The 25,397-nt window shown below is 30.9% G+C and overlaps 2 protein-coding genes and 1 non-coding gene across 8 annotated transcripts; 2 read left to right on the plus strand and 1 right to left on the minus strand.

Annotated features, from left to right (window-relative positions):
* Positions 1-4,345: 4,345 nt before the first annotated feature.
* LOC126666339 (uncharacterized) lies at positions 4,346-6,033 on the plus strand. Its single transcript, XM_050359362.2, has 3 exons — positions 4,346-5,065; positions 5,273-5,381; positions 5,459-6,033. Exons 1-3 carry the CDS (start codon positions 4,652-4,654, stop codon positions 5,983-5,985), a joined length of 1,050 nt encoding a protein of 349 aa, XP_050215319.1. The 5' UTR covers positions 4,346-4,651; the 3' UTR covers positions 5,986-6,033.
* A 347-nt stretch (positions 6,034-6,380) lies between these two features.
* LOC126666338 (pre-mRNA-processing protein 40A) lies at positions 6,381-15,885 on the minus strand. Of its 6 annotated transcripts, none has more exons than XM_050359358.2 (29): positions 15,731-15,885; positions 15,317-15,378; positions 14,873-15,142; positions 14,596-14,796; positions 14,199-14,266; positions 13,886-13,955; positions 13,608-13,628; positions 12,852-12,904; positions 12,718-12,775; positions 12,277-12,632; positions 12,097-12,169; positions 11,780-11,878; positions 11,580-11,648; positions 11,423-11,500; positions 11,240-11,326; positions 11,090-11,124; positions 10,855-10,960; positions 10,398-10,478; positions 10,227-10,319; positions 10,109-10,162; positions 9,920-10,036; positions 9,687-9,785; positions 8,296-8,343; positions 8,132-8,224; positions 7,747-7,854; positions 7,577-7,641; positions 7,390-7,492; positions 6,946-7,314; positions 6,381-6,873 (listed from the first exon to the last, which is right to left on the minus strand). In XM_050359358.2, the coding sequence occupies exons 2-29, from the start codon at positions 15,347-15,349 to the stop codon at positions 6,736-6,738; spliced, it is 3,045 nt and encodes a 1,014-aa protein (XP_050215315.1). In that variant the 5' UTR covers positions 15,350-15,378; positions 15,731-15,885; the 3' UTR covers positions 6,381-6,735. The 6 variants fall into 6 exon arrangements, with proteins under 6 accessions (XP_050215315.1, XP_050215314.1, XP_055960234.1 ...); XM_050359357.2 differs by having other exon boundaries at positions 14,873-15,145; XM_056104259.1 differs by lacking the exon at positions 15,317-15,378.
* A 9,379-nt stretch (positions 15,886-25,264) lies between these two features.
* On the plus strand, positions 25,265-25,355 carry LOC126666416 (small nucleolar RNA snoR8a). Its single transcript, XR_007637917.1, has one exon. It is a non-coding gene; the product is annotated as a small nucleolar RNA snoR8a (small nucleolar RNA).
* The last annotated feature ends 42 nt before the right edge of the window (positions 25,356-25,397 follow it).

The raw sequence follows: 25,397 nt of genomic DNA on the forward strand, positions 1-25,397 counted from the left end.
TGATGTAGCCTCGCCTGATAGCTTCTATGGTCTAGTATGTTGATCCTTGGCTAGTGTGTCATGTGGTGAATTATAAATATTTAAATATAGGATGAGGTGTGTATAAGTGTGTTTGTTTGTTATGCTTCAAGTTCAATGAGCATTAACATGTGAGATGTGCTAAGATTATAAAATTATTGCTGGAGAGTTTCATTAAAAATAGAAGGAATTAACATGTAATTTGGAACTTCAATGTCTTTGATAGAAGTAGCCCTTCTTATTTAGATTAATTGCAATACCAATTATGAATTTTAGTTTGTTATAATTATACTATGAAGCTTTATAATGTTAGACATAAGCTACTAATTTTTATAATTTGAAATACCGAATATTGTTTTGATAAAAAAATGTTGATTTGTTTTTTCAATAGAGATAGATATATAAGTTAACTACATATACAACATTACAAATATGTACAAATTATACTCTAATCACGCCATCCATGTCGTATTATGTTGAAATAATATGGAACTTGGTTTCTGCATCAATATTATTTTATCATAAAACTATTCGTTATTTCGAACAGCAAAATTTAATACTAATTTATGTCTAAAGCTATCAAAATTTAAAATTCGGATTAGAATTTGTATTGTGGTTATAAATTACATTTTCAATTATAATTTACTTTGTATGTAATTTATTTTTTCCTTTTAGCAAGAAAATGTCGACACTAGAATCGAACATGATGTTTAATGAATATTTGTGTGATTAGGATGATATTGGAAAAGTAGCTTAACATTTGTTGTAATTATGATAAGTGGTCCTGAATAAAACACGTAAGAGCTACTCCTAGTTGAACATGCATAAACCCAATTACTAAGTGGTACCTAAAATTTGTATGCTTTAAATAGTGAAACACAAAGACAACAAACATATCATTCCCAATCCAATCATGTTCTATTTTGTCCCAATTAATCACTTTTTTAGGACCCGCGAGTAACTTTTTTTATTTTTTTCGAATTAATCCGTGTGTGTCTTCACTGTAGAATTGGGTTTAACACTTTTTTAATCCAGTCAAATAATTAAGTTGTCTAAAATATAAACTATTCAATGAGATTTCAATAATAATAGTAGTACTACATAAATACATATGCATACTCATTTTATTATCATATTCAATTATTTAATTAATTAAATAAATATTATTAATGACCGAATTCTAAGTAGTTCAATCGTAAATAGCGGTATTTTATAAATAACCAATACATCTAAAAGTCCAATAAAAAAAATTGAATTTATCTTAACAAGCTCAAAAGAAAATTATGATTATCAGCAAGGTAAAGGACAAAAACAAACAACAAAGATAACAAAATTGAATTTGTACAATACTTAAAAAAAAATGGTACAATTAAGCCCTAATGACTAAAGGGTTTTGGTTATGTAGTATTTGAGTTGGGGATGTTGATTGATGATAAAACGCCCATGCCATTTCATTTACGGCCATTTTTCAGGTGATGGAGTCCCACAAGAATGAATGAGAGAGGTGATAAACAATAATATATCAATTGCTTCTAATCTAATTTTTGGTTACAACCAAGTTTAACCCTCTAAACTAAATTAATATTTTCCATTTAAAAGAGGAAGACGCTAAAGACATTAGATTGGATTGTGATGTATCATTATTATTACGATGCTGCATCCAACTCCAACATAAATTATTTATTTATTTATTGACGTGTAAATTACAACTGCATATACCATAATTGACTTAAAATTAAAATATGGTATAAGTAGTAGTTGCATACTTATTTTAGCAATTACGGAGTTAAATTGTTAAGGAAATATTAGTTTGATGCAATGGTATTCAAATATGGATTATTTATGTAGGTCATCAACTTTGAATGAGATAGTATTTTTAGTGCAATATTGATCATTTGATTTTTTTTAAATATTGACTCACTACGAGAATGAACTTTTCAAAATTTATGACCCACGTGTCGTAAACTAAATTTGTACATGCCTAGTTACATGTTGTTAATATAATTATCATTTGAAATAGGGACTGACTCAGAGGAGGCGAGAACAAAATATACGGTAAGCCGAGATTGTGGCAATGGGGCAGTGAGTAGATTACATGCCCTTATATTTAGTGAATTATTTATTGGCCTAATTACTTAAAAAAAATCCCACCTTATAATATTTTTTCATTTATACCATGACTTAGGAAAAAGTTCATTTGTATCTTTTTTTTGATTTTTCGTTTTCAACTCTACCCTAAAGCACTAAATTGAACTGTTTTTATTTAGAAAAAAGTTTAAAATAATCCTTCATTTTTTAACTTATTTGTATTTTTTCAAATAGAAAAAAGATGATATAACCCTTCTATTTAATTATTTTTAATGTTTTCATCCTTTAATTAATTAAATTGTCAAAAAATAAAATTTTGGGGTACAATTGAAAACGAAAAATCAAAAAAAGGGTACAAATGAACTTTTTCCTAGGTCAGGGTATAAACGAAAAAATGTTTTAAGGTGGGGTTTTTTTTAAATAATGAGGCTTTATTTATTTGATTTCTAAAATCTGATTTATATTATTTGAATAAATAAATATGAGCTTGATGTTTTAATTTACTTCTATTAAATGGTTTGTGAAAACTGGGAGGATGATGAATTTACAAATCGTGTTATTAGAGTTATTGATTTTATACTATATTTGGATTGAGAGTTTTTAAAATCCATGAATTTTACTAAATTGATGGATTTTAAATACATGAAATGTGAAATCAATGAATTTATGAATTCATTGTTTGAATTGAATATAAAATTTGTGAATTTATAAAAATAAAGTTAAAATATTTAAATTGTAATACAATCCATCATTCATTAAAAATGATGGAGTTAAACTTTCCTATCTAAGAGGTGGAAAATTAAACAATGAATTTTGGAGGATGAAGGATTGTTACAATTCATGGATTCTCATGATATTTTTTTTACACCAAACGATGGATTTCCATAAAATTCATGAATTGTGTAAAATCTATAGATTTTGCTCCTCCAAAATTTCTCAATTCAAACGGTGTCATATGTATATAATTACTCTATCGACACAATTAATCTTTTTTTTAAATAATTTATTTTTATAATAAGATTTATAAATAATTTTTCAAAGTATATAAGTATATTTGAATATTATAAAGTCATTGATTTTTAATAATGAAGTTTAAATTTTTTTAAAAAAAAAACAAAGTAATGTCATTGAGACATTAATATCCCTAGATATAAATTAAATAAATGAATGGATTTTCTTTTTGGACCAAAATCATGTGATTTCAATCATGGTGGTGACAAACTCAATTTATAAGTTCTTTACAGATGGATAGACATAATTAAACTTTAAAATAGCTAACATCATTCTTCAAGACATTAAATAGTTTAAGTATTATTTAAGTTATCAAATTTCTTCATTCTGAAATACACTTCCACCAACTTGGCTATAAATTAAAATGAAGTTGAGCCACATTAATTAATATTTTGGATGCCGTTGTTGGGAGGTTTCTTTTAGAAGTTGACCCACATTCACCAACTCCATCGCTCGTTTCCATTATGTGGGTCTTTAAGAGCATGATTATGCTAACAAATGTAGCCCTAAATTATAATAATGAAATAGACTAAAGCCCCCTTTTAATTCATTATTTTTGGCTTTGAATTAAAGTAATTCATTAAACCCTACCAGCATGAGAAATTTGTTATTTTGAGGTGTTCATATATACATGATTTAGTATCAACAAAACATAAACTTTATACAATTCGAATTTCATTGATAGAAATGTATAAATTTTCGTTTTTAATGTTTGTACTTTACTCACAGATATGACAAAATCCTGTATGGACCATATGGGCATGAAAACTACTTACATTAACATGACAACAAGTCTTCATGGGGTGAGAAAAACAATGGCAGAGAGAGTCTATAATGAACAAAGACAACTCTGAAAAATATATATATATATATACATCAGTGTTTTAAGAACTGAATCATGTTCAACTAGTTCGACTACAAACTTGAGGCCGGTCTGATTCGATTCCTCCTTAAAATAAATAATTATGGTTCAATTGCTTTAAATTCTAAAAACTCATACGAACCGGTAAACTATTGATCCATTTGAACCATACAAACCAATTTTTATAATTTGTTTGTATGGTTCAAATGCTAGATTTAAAAAGAAGAATGTGTTGTGGGTCATCAATTTTTATAAAGTGTGCATAAATCGTTAAAAGGATGAAAGGTTTGACTTTTATTTGCAAATAATTGTTATAATTATTCAAGCATTTGTACTTGTGTTGTGATTAAACCGGGTGAACTGGTTGGATCGTGGACCAACAGCCATACCAGTTTGATTTTTGGAAAACTGATATACATAAGAGTATGGAATAGAGAAGAATAGAAGAAGATAGAATTGCAATTAATGAGCAAAATCTGAAAGCAGAAAAAATGGTACCACCAACAACAGTATAGAGTTAGTTAAGAGCATATGGCCTAGAGAACATATCCTCCTTAGATAACCAATCTTATTATTTCTTCTCTCTTATTTAATATACAGTTGCACCTATTTTTAAACTATACACTATAAATCCATTTCTACTTAAAATTCTTCAATTCATTTCCTACTTCAATGGCCACCATGCACTCTAACCCAGCTAATAAGCAACTTAAAGAGCTTCTTCAAGAAAAGCAAGACCCTTTTGTTCTTCATCTTTACCTACTTGAAAGAGGGTATTTAACAAATAAGATGTTCAGTTCAAGAAAGTCCATCAAGAAGTCAGTTAGCTGTTTGAATTTATTAGGAGCTGTTTATTCAAGAATCAGAATCAGAAGCTCTAGTCATAGAAATGGAAATGTTGGTGAGAATAAGGAAGAAGCTGCAGAATTGGATAGGTTTTCTTCTGATAGTAGCTCAACGGTTTTTAATTCATGTAGTAATGGAAGTGATGCTGAAGAAACTTCAACTTCACACCAAAAGGATCACTTCTTTTTCAAACCAGACACTTCTCAACCTTTCTTGCTTTGCAATCCAATTCAAAATAAGGTATGATTTCTACTTCACGGAAACTTATCGAGTTCCACATTTTGTTTCCGAAAACACTTCTAAAACTCCATATTTACAATTTGTTTCTATAAAAAATGCAGTTTCGCCGTTTTATGGCGTTTCGAGGTTTCGACTTTTCGTTTCCATAGATATAGGCTGAAATAATTAACAGAACTAAGGTGTTTTTGTCACTGACAAAGCTAACAGGCTGTTTCAGATAGAAAGTTGAGATGGCAGTGCACAGCAGAAAATAGAGAGCTGAGTCCAATATCAATACTGGAAGCAGCAGCTTCACATAGAGCTTCTCCAGATAAAAGTTAGTATATTTCTTCTTCTGCCACTAACTTAATTTCAATGCAGTGTTTTAAAATGATGTTCTCGCTGTTCTTGCAGATAAAACAAAAGGGTTCAGGATTAGAAAAGAAACAAATTCATCAAGAACTAACTGTGTTCTTCTGCCAAAGAAAGTTGAAGAAGAATCCATTTTATCAGCTTCTTTATGGAAAGTACTTTTCCAGTCAGCAAAAGAGAAATCGAAGACTGATAATAATAATAATATTTCTTCACAGTTCTTAAAATCTAATAAATCAGTTTTGCCGCAAACAAGACAACTTTTATTTGATTGTGTAAGGGAAATAGTGGCGAATCAAGAAAGAAAGCAGAAGCAGCAGCAGCAACAACAGCAGCAGAGAGATTATTTAGCTTCAGAGGATCTTGGGAAGCTAAGTACTACTAGGGATAAAAATAAGTGGTGGGGGAGTAAATCTTTAAGAGAAAATGAATCAAAATTGTTAAAATCGGATTCAGTACAAGAATGGAGTGGTTTTGAATCTCAGAGGAGCAAGATTGGGTTTGAGATTGAAGATGCTATTTTTGAAGAGATGAGAAATGAGTTAGTAATGGATATGATTCATTTGTAACTAAATTATGGATTTATCAATGTGAATATTACATCTTCTGCTCTTTCACCGTTTCTTTTCTCGCTTAAACTATGATCATTTCCGTAAACGGAACCAATAATATTATTGCACATAATTTAATGTCCAGTTTTCAATTATAAACTACACACGTCATAAAAAATTTAATTAATTATAAGCAACTGTCAGAATTTAATTAACTACAATGGAGTAAATCATAAGCTGTCTATATAAAATAGTAAATCTATAAAACATTTCTCACTTTTCAATTCTGGGCTTTGAACTGCAAATCTACAATGGCGGCAAAACCATCTTCCTCGACTATTTTCATTTAAATTATCTCTCGTCCCAAGGAAATTCAATTTGAAAACCCAATTATGTTGCTTGCAAAAACCAAAAAACAAAAACTAAAAATTCTTAATATCTCAATAAATACTGTTTAGCTCAATTCAATATCTGCTAATTACAAAATGCCAAAAGAACAACAGGGACCACACTAGCTAGACAATTATCCTCTAGGCATTTTCCAATTCTGGACAGTAATGAAACTCACGACCATAACATGAATTGAATAATACATCCAAAAGGAGTATCAGTTGTTATGGTGATGGACCACTTCCCAAAATCTACAACAGCGTCATCTATATTTCAGTAAAATCTTATGCAGTAAAAAGGAAGTGAGAATTAGCTGAAGTTTTTACATCTTGTCCATCCATAGGTCACCACAATTTGAGAAAATATGGCAATAAATTGCTAATCAATTTCCCCATACTCGCCGAGTTCCCCATCTTCTAGGTCATCATGGCTGCCATTTCTACGGGAACCGTCACGATGATCTCTCTTATGCTTTCTAGGCCGGCTTTCGCTATCAGATTCAGGTGTGCGTGAATGCTGTCAAGAAACAGCGGAAGAAATTTAAAGCATCCTCCACAATTCAAATGCAAACACAAATAAAATTAATACCTTTCTTGATTTTTTTCGTTCACTACCATGTCTGCGGGACTTTCTGGATTCTTCTTTCTCATCCTTGTCTGAACTTACATCACTGTAACCATGTCTACGGGACTTTTTAGATTCTTCTTTCTCATCCTTATCCGAACTGACATCATCAGTGCCGTTTTGATGTCGTTTCCGATGTTTCCTATCTTTATCTTTTTCCCTCTTCTTGTCCTCCCTAAGTGCGTAACTGTCAATTGTATCAACATTTTCACTATCGGATTCATCCTTCTTTATCCGTTCCTTTCCTTTTTCTTTTTCACGTTCCTTCTCCTTTTCCTTTCTCTCTTTGTCTTTCCGCTTCTCTTTTTCTTCCTTCTCTAACTCCTTTTTTGCCTGATAGAAACCGTAACAAATAAACAAATGAACTCAGGAAATGTCTTGCCAGAAACAGCAACAATATAATGATACCTTCTCCTCTTCACGCTTGCGTTCCTTATCTTTAGCCTTTTCCTGCATGTGTGCAACATATTCCTCAAAAATTTCTTTGCTTAAACTCTCTTCTCCAATCGCCCTACAAGATACAAGGAACAGATATAAAAACATATGGAAAATTAAAAAGGGTGAAAAGCTGAGAGATGCCGAGAAGGTACAATACCTATACTCTTGGCTTCCTTCCAAAAGGGGTTTACAATCCTCCCAGCTAGAGGATGCAGTAATTTCCTAGAGGACAGGATAAAACTGGTAAGATAAAAATACTAATAGAAAAGTTCCACCACGCACAATGAAACAAGACTGCAAGCAATTTTTCCATAATAAACGTCCTACCTTATATGTACGTAATAGTGTAGTGAGGTCATCAGCAAGACGCTGACGCTTTTTAGCTTCTTTCTCCTCCTTCTCCTTTGCTCGCTCAAGCAATTCCTCATACAAAAGCTTCAAAGAAAGAGATCATACTTAGAATCTTACATAACTCCAGGCTTACGAGTGTTATTCAACCCTTAAACAGAAAATAAACAAAGATACACTCAAAATGTACATGTGCCATTTGGCTATTTAGTACTACCGATTCTCATTACCCCTACGGCCTGACTCTGAACCAGAGGACTAGTTCTTCCGGAACATATAATTGACGATTCTAACCAACTGTTTTACTTCATCTAATGTTAAAAGAAAATCTAAAAATTTCAAGAAATAAAAAAAAAATCCTCACCTTTTTGTTGATATCTGATACCCGTGGGGAATCAATATCATCGGATATAGCAGTACTGAAATCTTCAAATGTCCATGTTGATGTAATGGTAATCTGGGAACAGAAACATTACAAATTTTTAAAGAAATTGAAGCAAAAAGAAAAAAGTGCATGCAGAGTCTTACCTTCCCTAATTTCAGACCTTCCTTCACACGAGTTTTGTCATCACGGTACTGCCAATGTGGAAACAGGAAGGGAGGCCACGAAAGATCAGTCAACAGTTCTAATTTCTTAAAGAAGAAAGAAGAGTGATAAAAGATGATAATGAACGGATAACTGAAGTAAAATAGTTAGTATTTCCAAAAATGTGTAATATATAAATTACAAGTCAAAGCATATAATTCGTTCCAAGTGTGGCTTTCATAGTTGTCAAATCGGGATTCGAATTGAGAATCGAAATGCTTGGTTAGTGAATCGGTGAATCGAGAATCGAAATGCTTGGTTAGTGAATTGGTGAATCGAAGTGAATCGTAAGATTCGGGTTATATCTGTAATATTATTTACAAAAAAACTTACTCACATAAATTATATATGAAATTTCATGTATATTTCAAAATATGAATTATATAATTGTTAAACAATAAAAAAGTCTTAATAGGACAGGTGGAAAGTATAATGCTTATTGCTAAGTGGCATGTACTGTAGGTATATGGCATGACTAAGAGTCTAAGAATATATTTTTGTCAAAATTAGCATCTGATTCACAAACAATAAACAGAGTACAGTTTCATTAAAAAAAGAGTACAAACCCATTTTCGTCTAGCATGCACGTGAAAGCTAAAACCAAGAAACAAACCAGGATTGCAAGAAGAAGAATTAATTAAAAGAACATACATACCCGCATTGGGAATTTTCTCTTCAATTCTTTTTCTTCTTTTATTTCCTTTTTAAGTTTTTTTTATTTAAGAATCACAGTGAATCGCACGATTCACTGCCAAATCGATAGATTCGGCATCGATTCAGGTCATTCTTCGATTCACCCAAGGATTCGTATCGTTTTATGAGTGAATCGAATGAATCATACGATTCGAATCGCAAATTGTACGATTATGACAACAGTGGTGGCATCTATCAAGCAGAGCCTTACATTTATAGAAATTTACTTTGTAGATGCATAAGACCAACCAACCAACATTGGGTGATTTAGTGCTCATGAAATTGTGAAAAGGAGAATTGTAATTGTTAAAAAGTCATTAACATCTAAAAAACTGCAATTATATAATATATCAAAATGGGTAGAAAGCTTAAGCACAGTTTATGAGCCTGAAAGTCCATTATTGAAACCCATTAATAACTGAGCTCACCAATAGCACCAACCAAATAAAAACTTCTAACCTTCCCAGATTCCAACATAAAAAACCATCACCATATATATCTCTCATTTAAACTATGAACAAGTCTTGCTGTCAAGAAATAGTAAAACATCACCTTTGAAGAACAGACTTAATACACAATAAATCCATCAAGTATCAAATTGATCAAAGTTGATCTGAAAGAGAAGAAATGAAGCATTTACCTGTTTCTCTAATTCTTCAGCGACATCCTCAAACAAATCTTTTGGTGTTGAACCAGAGGTGTTTGTTGCAACAGCATGATATTGAGGCAAGTCCTTAACCTACAACCAGAAAAGGATAAAAAAATGTTATCAAACCCAGTGATTAAAGTCGATCCTGCATAAAATAAACCTGAAATATTTTACTCTGAAAGTAACTTTTTGTCAATTTTATTCTATAAGAATCAAGATTAAACCTTGTAACAATAGTCAAGCCAGTGAGTTTTTGCCGTAAGAGAGCCATCAGCAACATGATCTTCAAGCAATTTACGGAATGCATCACGGTTTTTGCGCTCAGTCCGTCTCAGTTGTTCCTTTGATGAAGAAAAAGATTTAAGATGAGACATGCGCTTCCAGAGATTTAATGATCATGTAAACATATCTACCTTCTGAATCTTCTTTTGTTCCTCTTCTTCCTTCTCTAGGTCCCGTATGTAGTCCTGCCACTTAAAGTATCAGTGCATAGTTCAAAACACCCGGTGATTCTTATGCGAAAGAATATACCTGGAAAACAAGTAAGCGGTCAAGTTTTTCAAGACGCAAACACCTTTCATCATCCTCCAAACGATCTTGTACTTTTCTCCACTGGCTATTCACCTGCAAATGAAATACTAACCATGACAAGGTCCAGGAATAAACAACTATAAAACGTTTCCTGTAATCCTCCATAAATACCTTAATAAAATCACAGGATTCCAGAAATGTTTTAAATTCTGTTACATGTTGCCTGTGATCTTCTGCAGCTTTTTCCCTTTCCTGCATCATTAATGGAAGGTGTTAATGGTAAAAATGGAATGAACAACGTCATAGGCACCCTTAGGCCATTCAAATGTCAATTTGAAATAATAATCTTATAACATCAAGAACATAATAAGATGACCAAAAACATGATCTCTGAGGAGCACAAGTATTGCTTATGTTCTACGTAAAAATCCATGAAATAGATACAGTACACATCGGACCTCACTTTTAAGCATATTACGATCTTAAGCTATTTATAGTCGAGAACCTGGAATTTTTTTGACATCATTGGTGACTCTAACATGAGATAAAGATAAATAAACAGACATTGAATCTGATATACAATGTTGTATTGGAAGAATAACGAAGCAGAGCTATAATAAAACCACACCTTCCTCTCAAGTTCCACTACGTAGTTGTCAAAAAGATCCTCCCGGTCTCTAGCTTTCTCAACAGCTTTGAACCGTTCATCAGTTTCAAATAAGCTTATGGCTTTGCTGGATTCCACAGAACTTTTAGATCAAATAATTTTCCAGGGCCAAAAAAAGGCTACCAGCTAAGGTTCACAAACTAAGACAACAGAAAGGGCCTACAGCTAAAGTGAATAAATGGGAAGGAATTTAAACCTCCATTTCATGGACGACGTGAGTTCCTTGGACTCCTGGAATGAGACCAAAAGCACCATAAAGCATTAAGTCAATCAAAATATAGAGGCAGGAGAAGGTGAAAACAGAGAATGGATAAGGAGAAACAATAGTCGGCCATATACAACGTACTTCCAACATTTTTGTGAATTCCTCACGCGCTCGTTTTTGTCTCATGCGTCTCTCCTCAGCTTCCACTTTTTTCCTTTGACCCAAATACTATAGCATAGTATGTAGTTAGTTCAGTTAACGTGAATGTTAATTATAAGTTAAAAAATAACAAGGGAAAGCAATTTAAGTTAATGCAATGCTTACTTCATTAAATGCTTGCTTCCGTTCACCTAGTGTCTTTAGAGCATTATATCTCTTGTCGTTATTGATCTCCTTCATTGTCTAACATCAAATTCTCCAGTCAATGATGGTCACTCAACAAAGATTCAATAGCAAGAAGACAAAAAAAAAACCATGCTACCTGCTCCCAAGTCCAATCAGACTGAACGTTAGCAGATTCCAGGAGAGCTTTGAATGCATTTTTTGCCTCCTAAACAATAATATTGTAGATAAAGGAAACAAATAATGTCAAAAAAAATGTAATGATCATTGCCATTTCCCAAATCAAGATATTGACTAAAGGGGTGGGGTTGGGGAGACAAAGTCATTTCAAGTTGATACCAATTTATTGGCAAATACTAAAGGTTCGTCATCCAAAGTTTTCTCCTCTGTGGAATTTGCATCACTTTTTAATGCAACTACAGTTCCTTTTTTCAATTCCTGCCAACAATCCAGTATAAACAAGTCAACCAAAACAAATAACTTATCTGATATGGGCAAACATACTATTCATAAATAGCATTAGCATTTTAAATATAAAAATGAGCAGGTTCCCGTTTCTTCTCCAAGATATTAGTAGCCATGAGAACTTTAGCTACAGTAGAAATACAGACCAAGATATAAGACTTTCAATAGCAGCCTTCAAAAAACTATCATACCTCAGCAATCTGCATTGATGCTCCATCTACAGAAGTTACGGAACCTTGAGATGCATGATTATCAAACCCTCCCCTGCAATCAGTAAAGGTTATGCAAGTGGCATTTACAATAAATGAAAATAACATGTGATTTACTGATTATTTAACAGCTGAAAAAGCATATGACATTGACATCCATACCGTGACGTCTGGGAATTAACTACAACAGCAGCAGCAGCAGCACTAGTACTCCCTGCAGTAGGTAAAACAGTCATAGTTACCGGAGAGGTTTGCACACCAGGAGCATTTGCTATGACAGGTGGTGCAGCAGGTAGGGCTGATGCACTAGGAACTACCACTGTAGGATTAGGAACAGCAACAGCAGGGGTAACTTGTGCTGGGCTAGAAACTACCCCAGAAATTGAAGAGCTAGAGCAAACTGGAATAGCTGTTGCAGAAGTATCTCCAACACTAACAGCAACCGAGGAATGAGAAGCTGCATCAGTTTCTGATTGGGTTCCCTGGCTTGCTGTCTGTTGAGCCTGTTCTCTAGCTAACTATAATGGAATTTTCAGAATGCCAGATCAGAAATACAGCAAGCTAAACAAGGAAATAATGAACAATACAATCACACTAGCCTACCCTCAATTCGTCAGGTATTGACCACTTAGATTGCTTTGTGAGCTTGTTGTAGTAATACCTGCAAATGAGAACCATTTGATGATATGTATAAATATAGTTAATAATGACAAGTGGAAAAGGGGGAAAAAACGCACGTTTTCCCTTCTGGAGTTGTGAATTCCTTCCAGACAGTTGATGCATCAGCCCTCTATGATAGTGGCAGATATTACAAAGAGAACAAAGCCATATAAGAGAAAAATCGATAGAAATGATAATTGTAAACCAATATTTTAGTTTCACTATTTCAGTATTTAAAAGAGAAATAATAGAAAGTTACACAAAGAGGGTATATAAAAAAAATACTATGCATTATTACATTACTGGAGAGGGGCAAAAAAATTATAAAGAGCAATTAGAAATAACTGGAATAAAAATTGAACTTAAAAAAAATGCACCAGCAATCCAGCACTTCATACTCATACATCTCAAAACCAAGAGGGACATAACTGAACTGTGGACTGTGGAGCTCTTCTAGGATTAACAGTCAACAAATAAGTGTTGCAGAACAGAACAATACATGCAAAAGTAAATATGTAATGAAGAAAAACATATAAAGTAGCAAACTATGTCACATCAATGAGCCAAAAAGAAAGACTAAATCTAGAAAAACATGCAACAAACAGAAGGGCATTGAAAGAGGAATGCTACTATTTTCTAAGAAAATGTTACATGAAGGAGCAGGACATATAAAAATATATAGATATGCAGACATGAAATTTATGCAGGAAACAGCAAGAAAATAAAAATTATATATATAATTAATGCTGGCTAATCATGTTCAATAGATAATTCCACAAATAACTTCCCCCATATGAGACAGATAAGATTGTAAATAACAACATGTTGCCTGCCTTGAGAAAGTGAAATCCTGCCTTCAAAAGTGAGAATATAGAGCACTTGTTAAATTTCTCCAGACTTGCCATGACATCTACAAATCAGTAAAGAAACATGCAAAGAGAGGAGAATTCATATAAAACAAAGTTGATCAACTTAACTGCAACATCCATAAGAGGTAGGCAATTTCAGTTTTAACAAAGGCCAAAAACTATTCAAGATTCAAAGCATGTATATCACCTAACAGAAACAAAGTTTAAGTTAAACAAATAGCAATTACATCAGAATGACTTACCTCAATTGGAGTCATCAATTCAAGAGGCTTCTCCCAACTAGACTGTTTTGTTCTCTTGTTGTAATAATATCTAGAAAAACATGTTGATAAATATTATAGGAGGAAGCAGAATGCTATGAACAACGTCTAGATTCTAGAAAAACTAACATAAGGAGAAAATGCTAGTTTTGGTTTACATGATTGAGACAGAAAGTGTTCTTTATGAACTTTTTTATATAAGTGCAAGTGCGACGCCCTAAAAAACGAAAATTTAAATAATACAGCATGGGAAAGGAACAAAGGACAATTATCACAACGACAACAAAAACCAAACCTCCGCCCATCAGAAGCCGTATGCTCTTGCCATTCAGATGAAGACTGTTGATTAGGAACATTTACCGCCTGAAATTCGAAAATGAATAAAGTAATAGCATCAGAAACTAGCTAACCATAGATAGCCAGGTTTCAAAACTGGTGAAAACGAATGTCCGTTGTCCACGAATAGAACCCCAAAGCAAACAACTCAAATTAGCATTAAGAAAAACATCACCATATCCAAATTTACATGACCTAAAAGAAAAATATATTAAACACGGGATAATTTGAAGGAATATTTATTCTCAAGTTGTATGCAGCTCATCACTTCAATACAAATAGTTGCGTAGTAAGACAACAAGAGCAATATAAAGACAACACGCCCAAAAAGCAGAAGCAGGAAAAAAAGCACATACTGTATCAGAAGAAGAAGAAGAGACGGAAACTTGTTGCCCAGTTGGATGTATTGAGGTAGCAACTGTTATGCCAGTGGTTCCAGAGGGCAACCAAGGTTGTGCCCCTGTAGGAAAAAGATGTGCATGCATTTGAGGCGATGGTTGGAATTGGGATGACGGAATCGCATTAGGTTGAAGCTGACCAAAAGAAGATGGTGCAAACTGAAACGAAAGCAAAAAATTTATGAGGGAGTCACATACAAAACCCCACAAAATCAAGCAAGTAATTATTACTAACAGGTGGCACATTCTGCTGCAGCTGTGGTGGAGGCCTATTTGGATGAGCATATGGCAATGGAACAGATTGTGATGAAGGTGCGAGATGGCCAGGATGATTTGCCCATGGTGGCATCTGTTGCATAGGTTGAGAAAACTGCATCGCCTGACCTTGCCCAGCTGGAATTGGCATCCCAACGTTAGATGGCATTCCATGTGCAACAGGCCTGAACTGTTGGTGAGACATCGACATGAACTGCTGTCCCTGCTGTGCCGGAGCTACTGGCCGGAACTGCTACAAAAATCAAATGTGCAAAAAGTTATTAATAAAATCAGATATTTAAATAACATGAATCAGAAATATACATGTTACTCCAAACAAATTCATCATGAGACAAAGCAAGTAAGTTGAGATGGTTGGCTCGTCATTAATAAAAACTAAAGCTGAAGCAGATTTAGTAGATACCTGTGCACCAGAGGATTGAGAATTATTATCCATAGCAGCACATGTGCAAACTCAAAAAATAGCTATTACAAAAATAAGAAAAACAGTTTATTCAGTTAAATAAATAGAAAGTATAAAACAAGAAACGCATTGGTAAATGATAGTACAATAGCTGGCTTATGAATTTTGCACAAACAAAGTCTTGAAATGATATTACAATAGCTGGCTTAGATTATAATTCTTGCGCGTGATTTCTTCCGTATAATAGAATGAATTTGAAGCTTCTGACAATTGCCAGCAAAAATCACAATCGCATCGGAAAATTTAACTGGGCACTTTGATACTATTTTGAATTGAAAATATTGAGATAGTAACCAAACAATCAAGAAAAATTAAAAAGAAATGAGAAATGGAGAGCATCATATCTAAACTTACAATTAGAGCACAAGAATGAAATGCAGAGAAGGTATTGGATCAGTCTGTAGTGCGCAAGGTTTTAAAATTAAGTATCAGGTGTTAGGGTTTAAGTGGCAAGTAATAAAAATACCAGTAAAAGGGGATTTCTTATTTTTAGTGAAGAAGAAGAATGCCAAATACACGCACCAGCTACTCGCTGCAAAATTATATTCGGTTTTCCAAAATAATCCCCACACTTGTCTCAATATTACAAGGCCTAATTACTTAAAAAAAACCCACCTTTTAATATTTTTTCGTTTATATCCTGACATAAAAAAAAGTTCATTTGTACTCTTTTTTTTTATTTTTATTTTCATCTCTACCCTAAAGAGCTAATTTGACCTTTTTTATTTGGAAAAATATTCAAAATGATCCTTTATATTTAGCTTATATTCTAATTAAACATTAATATTATTAATCATTTATAATGTTTTCATCCTTTAATTAATTTAATTGCCAAAAATAATAATTTTAGGGTAGAGATGAAAACGAAAAATCAAAAAAAGGGTACAAATGAATTTTTTTCCTAAGTGAGGGTATAAATGAAAAAATATAACAAGGTGGGGTTTTTTTAAGTAAATAGGCCATATTACAATTCGTGACCGCATCTCAGGCATGCCCTTTAGGCGACTCGGGCGCAAACGGCAAACGGTAAAAATTTGGACATATAAACTATGACTGTACATAAAAAAATTGGCTTAATTACTTAAAAAACCCTCACTTTTAACTTTTTTTTCGTTTATACCCTGACCTAAAAAAATTGTCACATATACTCATAACCTTATCTTTATGTTTCACCTCTACCCTCGAGGTATTAAATTTATCTTTTTTCATTTGAAAAAAAGTTTAAAATAGTCCTTCATATGTAATATATATTCTAATTACACATCAATGTTATAAATTATACAAAAACACCTTCTTCTTTAATGAAATAAACTAATCATAATTATTTAATTATTCCTGACCTACAACCATACTCCAATTTTAGAATCTGCTATCAATATTAAAAACCGTAAAAAAACTCTATAAACAAAATTAAATTAATTTTTTTATAAAAATAAATTCACCCTCCGCCACCGTCCTCCTTCCATGGAGGAACACGTCGTTCCTCCATGGAAGGAGGAGCAGCTGCTCCTCCTTGTCCGACGTCGTTTCCGAAAATCAATTTTTTTAAATAATAATATTAGCGGTTTTTAAAATTGAAGTATAATTGTAGGTTGTAATAAATAAAAAAAAAATTATTTTATTTAAATTAAAAAATTAATTAATTTTAGGACTTATTTGAACGTTTTTAAAGATGAAGTATTTGTTTGTATTTTTTTAATAGAAAAAGGTGTAAAAGAACCCTTATATTTAGATTTTTTTTAATAAATTATATTTTTTTTGAAATTTGGGGTAGAGGTGAAACATAAAGATAAGGTCATGAGTATACGTGACAATTTTCCTAGGTCAGGGTATAAACGAAAACAAAGTTAAAGATGAGGGTTTTTTTAAGTAATTAAGCCTAAAAAATTTAAAATCAATCAAGTTAAACCGATTCAATCAAACCAAACCAAATATTACGGTTTAAAAGGTTGTTGATTTGATTTTAGTTTAAAAAATAGAAAAAAAAATATTAGTCTGGTTTGTGGTTTTAAAAATTATAAACCAATATAAAATAAACCAATACATATACATACATTTTATTAAAATTATAAAAATATTAACTTAATAATAAAATTTATATCTCTATTTTTTGAACTGTACTTGATAAAATAATATATTTAAATATCATATAATGAAATAATTATTATTATTTATAATTTTAATATTTAATATTTATTATAGATCAATAAATGTTATATTTATATAATATTAAGATATCATATTAATAAAATGTAAAAATTTATAATATAAAATTTAATAAAATATATTTTTTCTTAGTCATTATTATAATTTGCTACATAAATATTATATTTATTTATGATGAATAAATAATTTTAAATTATTAAATTTTGTATTTTAGATGATACATAAATAATTGTTTGATGATGGTTTGAACTGATTTCAAAGAAAACATTATCAAATCAAACCAAACTAATTTTATTTTTTTATAATCTGTCTGGTTTGATTTTGGTTTGAAAATTTATCAAACCAGTATAATTGGTTTGGACTAAGATATCAATGATAAAATAGTCAAACCAAACCATGTACACATGGTTTGAGGATTTTTTTTGTCAGCATAAATTTTTTGATAGTCAATTTAATTTAAATAACTTAATATTATAATTGAATATTAAATATGTTAAAAGAAATAAAAAAAACAATTAATAAAATAATATGTTAGTGTAAAATCTCTTAAATTAAAAATATATTTAAATATTTAAATATGAAATAACTGAAATAACTGAAATGAGATCGTAAGGTTGAAACTTCAAATATAATAATTTTAACTTAACCTATCAAGAGTGTAATTTTTCCTAACTTCTATATACAATTACTAATCAATTTAATATGATTTCAAGTTACTTACTTAAATTATTTAAAATATACATACGTGCCTACATTTTCTGATCACTTTATTACTTTTTCATGCTAACAACAATCATGTTAATATTCACGAAAAATTGATTCACAAGTTCCTTATTTTAGGTGTCCACACCGAGCCGAGAGTATGTGCAAAACTAGTTTATTCTATCATAGAATCCATTTTTCATGAATTTTTTGAGCTTCAAATTCTTTTGTCTGAATTTCAACCTAAAAACAATCAGTACATTTTTTATTTATGATCTTGATATTCAAAAATCAATTTAGCTATATCCAGTAATTCGAAATGGAATCAAATGAATTAGTTTATAAATTAGATAAGGATCTTTTAAATTTATAGATACTCAAATTAGAAAAATAGCAATTTGGTTATAATGAGAAAACTTGGTGTTAGCCAATGCAGACGAAAATTTACTGAAGCAATTCTTAGTTTTACATTACTGTATATGCTAGATAGAAGAACAAACAGGCCGATGAAGCCGTCAATAGTTGACAAACTAACGATGCCACTTCTGACCTTTTTCTTTATCATTCTCAGAAGGAATCTGAGAAACCCTAACTAAATTATCATCTCGAACACTACAAGAATTCTTACATGAAAAAGTAAACATAAAAGGCTTTCGCGAACCAGCAGAACCTTTCCTAGAAGCACTCTTAGTGCACTCTTTATAAGCTGCCAAAAAAGGATCATCGTCATCATGCAACAGCTTATAATTTTTAAGACCTTTTCTTGAAGAACTTCTCGAAGGAGGTGGTTGAAAGGTGCACGGTGGAAGAGGAATATTCATCGTCGCCTCATGAGTCGAAACCCTAGGGCTAATTTCAATAATAGGGCAAGGCGGTAAGGGAAGCTTCCACACAAACTCTTCAGGTTCTTGGTTGATCAACTTGGAAAGACCAGGTTTCTTCTCCCATGAAAACCGAACCTTGCTTTGATCCATATTAGAAATACATATGGTTGTTGTGGTTAGGGTTTATATATAAGTGTCTTGATAATCTTGACAGTTATCGGGGGATCGAGCAATAAACGTGAAGATGGGAAAAGGGCATTTGAGAGGGGTACCTTTTTAACAGATTTTGAGAAGGAGAAGACAAAGAAGTTGGGGAAAAAAGACCAAGTCGTATGAGTCTACATCATGACTAAGTTTATTTGGAAATTGGAGAAAGAATTAGAGGGAAAATGACAAATATAAAACTGTTTATGTATATTGACTGACTTCAGATGTGCAGATGCGTGAGATGGATATGCTTAACCGTTTTCTACACTACTTCTTGCCGCCCTATGATTGTTCATTTGGCTTAAGGACATCAAGTAGACTATACTAATGGTGGCAGTTTGATTTGGAATCTCTAGAAAAAAGATTTAATATGTATAAGTAAATTCACTTATGTACTTTGTTTTTATTCTAAAATATTGGTGGTCGTATTTTAATTTGCTTCAATTCGATTGCTAACTATGATTTTAATAATATCATAAGGTTTTTAAGTGATTTACAACTAAATTATGTACATATGGCAAATTTTTTTTTATTATTTATACTAAATTGTACATATATTTTATGTTCTCACATAATTAACCAAAAATTAACTCAATATTATTTTAGTAATAACAAAATTCTTTTTTGTTGGAAAGTAGTTATAGTTTTATTATTAAAATGAAACAAATCAAATTACGTAACCAAAATAAATAAAAGCAAAGTACAAAGACCTCGAGCTAGCTCATAATCAATTACCAATATTATATTTAATTATCTATATATAATGGATACTGTGAGGCCATCTTAGTTAAACACGTAATTTCAGACAATTAAATTAATTAAAAGAACAACAACAAAATTAACAAGAAAAATTATTTGTTTTTCTGTAAATTATAAACTCAACACCCTGTTTAATTTGAATAGTTACAATTTACAAAATTTTTTTTTTTTTGAGGAAACATTTACAAATATATTAAGATAATGAAGTGGTAAGAAACTGTAATTTTAAAACTTTTTGAGATCAATGGGATTCAGGGGCGGATCCGGGGTGGTCAAGGAGTGTTAGGGGCGGGTTTTTTTTTTTGTATAACCGTCTCTAAATGTACTAGTTATCTTAACGTGAAAATTTCAATTTTTTTAAGTTGGAGTTCTGGTTTTGCCCTGATGAAATTTCTTTAATTGAAGTCACTTAATTAAACAACTTATCAATATAATGCTTTTCTTTTATTTACAAACTCACGCCAGATCCACTTACAAGCTAACTAAAAATAAGACCCTTAAGGTACATATTTAACTAGAGATAAAATCAAAATCATTTTTAATATTTGGACATTCCTTTGTCGTTAGATATCCTACAAAGTGATGGTTGAATTGGCTTCTAGGGGATTTTTGATTATTCTAACTTAGCCATTATTATACATATGGTGTATCATAAATAACGAAGATGACTTGTTGAATGTTAATTTTGTTAAAATAATAATAAAAATGTAAAATAAATTATTATATCTACAACTATATTAAAATTAATTAATATTGCATAAGCACAAAAGTTATGATAATTTGGTACATCAATTTTACATTTTAAATCAATTATTTTTAAATAACACTTCAATAAAATGAACAATCATCAATACCAGTAAAAATATCTTTTCGATGACCCACGTTGTGTTGAAAGTATATAATTTAATATTATGTTATTTTATTACTATAAATTAGTCTCTTTTTAAAGAAAAAATCACATTTTTTTATAATAACATAAAAACTCATATAAAAATTTAGACTTTTAATTATCTAAAAATATTTCACCTTTTCTACTTTTAAACTTAATCTGTTAGAATCGTCAATTTTAACTCATTTTCAATTTTAAGTTTCAATTATAATCATATAGACTATAAAAAAGTAAAAGGTGGGCATTTTTTAAATAATGAAGCCTTCTTTTTATCGAAAATGGATAGATATAATTTTCATTTTTTTTATAAATTTTTCTCCAATTATAAATGATATAGTCATAAAAATAAATTAAAAGACTAAAATATCCTTCGCATCGATCCATTATGCTTAATTAACATCTTCTTGACCTCCCAATTCCCTCTCTTTCATCATTGATCCAGGAATCTGAGACATCCTTACTAGATTATCACTAGCAACATCACAACTACTGCTGTATTTACAAGACAAAGTTTGAGCAACATTAAATTTCTTCCTCCTAATCCCATGATCTTCATAGCTTGATGTAGTACAGTTGTTGTAAGCTACAAGAAACGGGTCTTGCTCTTCTTGATGGTAACCAATAATTTTCTTGAAATAATGATTTTTAGATGGAGCCTTCAAAGCAGTATCATGGCGATGATTTGAAACCCTAATTGCACTATTTTTTGAAGGAGGAGGGGAAGGCAACTTATTTAGCGTCGAATAGTGACCTATGTCGTCAAATATAATGCTTTCTTGAAGATGATGACGGTGATGTTTAACCTTGGAAACTCCGGGTTTGTGCTCCCATGAAAACGGCACATTTACTTGAGCTTTTACCTCATTTTTATGACTCATTTTTTATTTCTCCTTTTCTATATATCTTGAGCTAACTATAGGTAATTAGGATGTATATGGTTTCACATCAATTTGAAGTTTTTTTATTTTGAATGGGGCTATATTTAGGTGATCATGTTCTTTATGCCTTATAACTGCTGCTTTTGCTGAAAAAAGTGAGTTAGCTATAAGCTCTTAAACTAGTAAAATTTAGCACGCTCAATACAAAAGGAAAAGATTGGTGTATTCCAATAAAAATAAATTTTATTTTAGTTTAAAGGTCTAATACTTTAAAAATCCCGACCTTTTAGCCCCTTTTCAATTCTACCCTGACATTGAAAACTGGTCAATTGTACCCTATTTTGTATTTTCTCGTTTCAATTGTATCCTAATTTTTTAAAATTTTATAATTTTTTTATTTAAATGATGAAATCATTTAATTAACTAAGTTTAAAGGTCAAATTAAATTTATTTCCATTCAAAAAAGTACAAACAAGTCTTTTATTTTAAAAAACTAACTAAAAACTATAATTAAATTAAAACTAATTTAAATTCTTAATTAATTTAACTAGATCTAAATAAATTTTCAATATATGCAATTAATATATGCTAGACATGGAGAACGTTTTCTAATTATTTTCAAATAAAAAAGACGTCAATTTAATATTTCAGGGTACAATTGAAACACAAAAATGCAAAATAGGGTAAAATTAATCAATTTTCAACGTCAGGGTAGGATTAAAAAGGGACTAAAAGGTCGGAGTTTTTTTAAGCATTAGGCCTAATTTAAATTATTTATAATAATGCCTAATCCATACAAATTATAAAAATTTGTTTTTTAGCAAATAAAATTAAAATTGGAGCTTTTTAAAATTAATAGGTATTAACATTAAAAAGAAAAATCAGATTAAATTTAAAAGACAAACAATTTAAACCATAAATCTGTCACATGGGCCATAAACAAGCGTAGCAAAGTTGCCAAGTTAAAGATTGTGATCGAGGAAGGACTATTTCAATATTCAACAAATTTTATGTAGCTCGTCAACAAACTTTCAAGCTTATTTGGATTTCGTGGGCATAAATAAATTAATACTATAATTTGTCAAAATTTTTTAAAAAAATTGAGTTTGAAAATATATTTTAGTTTATTTAACTCTGGAATGGAATTAAATATTTTTTATTAGTTTAATATAAACTGAGGAAAGATCATCTTGTTTGGTCAAGTAGCTTCGCATACATTAAAGTTTTCAATAATTAATGATGGATACCGAATCCTATTCTACTTATAATGTAGTCGAGTCGCAGAAGATCTATTTTCAGACGACACCAGATTCCCGTCCAAAGGGCCGAATCAAGATAAACCAGCGGCCGAATCCACCAGATCCACCTTGACTGGAATACATCATTCGACATCATAAAGACTGAATTCCTGAGGACTCGGACAAAGCACGTCGACCCTGGGATTCATATAAGATCACCAAAATCTACGCATATTCGGAGTATCTTTCCTATTTGGTTACAAACTCCAACTTAGAAAGATAACCTCTAATTTCCTAAATAGGACTCCTATCTAAATAAGGAAGGACGCTCCTAATCAGGGTCAAACCCTACTAAATAGGAATCACTTTTCTATTCCATATTTATAAGATATACATTCAACTACTATAAAAGGAGTTTGAGATATGCCTAAACACACAACTTATAACAAATACAACTATTCTCCCTTAAACCTAAACTGACTTAAACATCGGAGAGCTAATCAGACAAACCGTCTGATTAGCCATCTACACTGTTTTGCAGGATTAATGCCGTCGAGATGTCGGAATCCATCAATTAATATCCAATAAATTAGTAATTTTAATAATTATTAAAAATTTAGAAAATCAACTTCAATATTACATCTTATATAATATTCAATAGATAAATAATTATATTAATTAATAATTTTTTAATCCACTATGTATATTAATTGTCGACAGTGGCAGATTCATAAATATTTTATAAAATGGGCAAAATTATACCGAAAATTTATGAAATGGACAAAATGGACGAAATATAAAATTTAAGGTGGATAGTGCTTCAAATTTTAAAGCCGAAAAACTATAATATTAATTTATATATCCATATTTTTCCAAAGATTTCAAATAATAAGATGTTCAATTACATACCATAAACTCTTTCTAGGTCCGCTTTTATTTGTCGACCGTAATTTCTTTTAAATTATTTAGTGCTGCAATTCGATTATGACCTGTACGCCACCACGTTAGTCTTTAATTTGTTTCTTGTAACAAATTGGAAAATTAATTTAATATTCAAAATTCAAAATAAACGACTAAATTGTGAATCGCATTGCAATTTTTTGGGCAAATACAAAAGAATCGAGCATCATCATTCAAAATTCAATGAAAATAACATTCTGTGACATTCCCTAAAAAAAAACAAAAAATTTGTGTGACATTGCTTTCCTATGTGTTAATGGTTTTTATTTGACAATCAAAATATTATATTAAATAGAATTCTTAGCAATTATATTTGTAAATTTTTTTGAAAATATCAAAAACCATTTATGATGGTTTTAGATGGAACACACATTGTGTTAAAATATGTGCCGCCTGATTCACATATCGTCTTACGAAAATTAAAAATTAAAAATTGTTTCGCTAAAAATAACACAAACATAACATTTAGGAAGAAGTCAAATTTCTATATGTTAATGGTTAAATCATGTTTTGGTTGAGTTAAGATCACATCAAATTAACTATATTGATTAACTTTAAAAAAACCAAAAAATTTATCTTGGATTTTAATCAAGTTCACTACTATCTCTTTGTGTCAATTAAATTTTCTTTTGGTGGATAAATTTATATTTTTATAAAATTCATAAAATCACAAAAAGATACAAAGAAAATATAATGATTGCCATTATTATTAATAATGATTTTTTATGTACATATTAATGGATATTTAAGCTGCTAATCTCAACTCTTGTTTTTTAAAAATTATTTATTGGATATTGAAACCAATGCAAAAAATAGATTTACAAAACGCAGCGTTTAAAAGCCTAAGAAGCTTAAAGAAGGTAATCTGCTTTGCATCGTCGTTATTCGTTTGTGTTGTGGGTTGTGCTTGTGCATTAAAAGCTAAAACGACAGCGTGTTGTAATGAAGGTGATGAAAGGGCGTGGTTGTCTTTTGCCGATTACTAGTAGTATGTTTTAGTTTAGGGTTAGGTTTATAGACTCTGCACTCTTTGCCTATTTAAAGTGCCGCAACTGCTTGCAACCAATACGTGCAGCGGCTACTTAATCGTTTTCAATTGCTTCTATTCAAATTTTATGCTTTATTTGCTCCTTTCCATTCAAAAAATTTTTGCTTCTATCTACTTAATTTTATACCCAGCTCTCTGATTTGAAGTTTTCTCGTTGAATATTTTTCAAATTTATTTTCTTGATACTGGTTTAAATGTGGATTTTGAAAAAGAAGTGTTGACTGCGATGATTATAAAAAATTCCTCGTTCTGAAAGCTATAGCCATGGCATGACAGACTCTCTATACACCCATAGAATATGAGCAGTTTCACCTTATATCATTCTTTTTGTTTTATTTTGATTCTAGATT

Source organism: Mercurialis annua, linkage group LG1-X (genome assembly GCF_937616625.2).
Source record: "Mercurialis annua linkage group LG1-X, ddMerAnnu1.2, whole genome shotgun sequence".
Classification (NCBI taxonomy): Eukaryota; Viridiplantae; Streptophyta; class Magnoliopsida; order Malpighiales; family Euphorbiaceae; genus Mercurialis; species Mercurialis annua.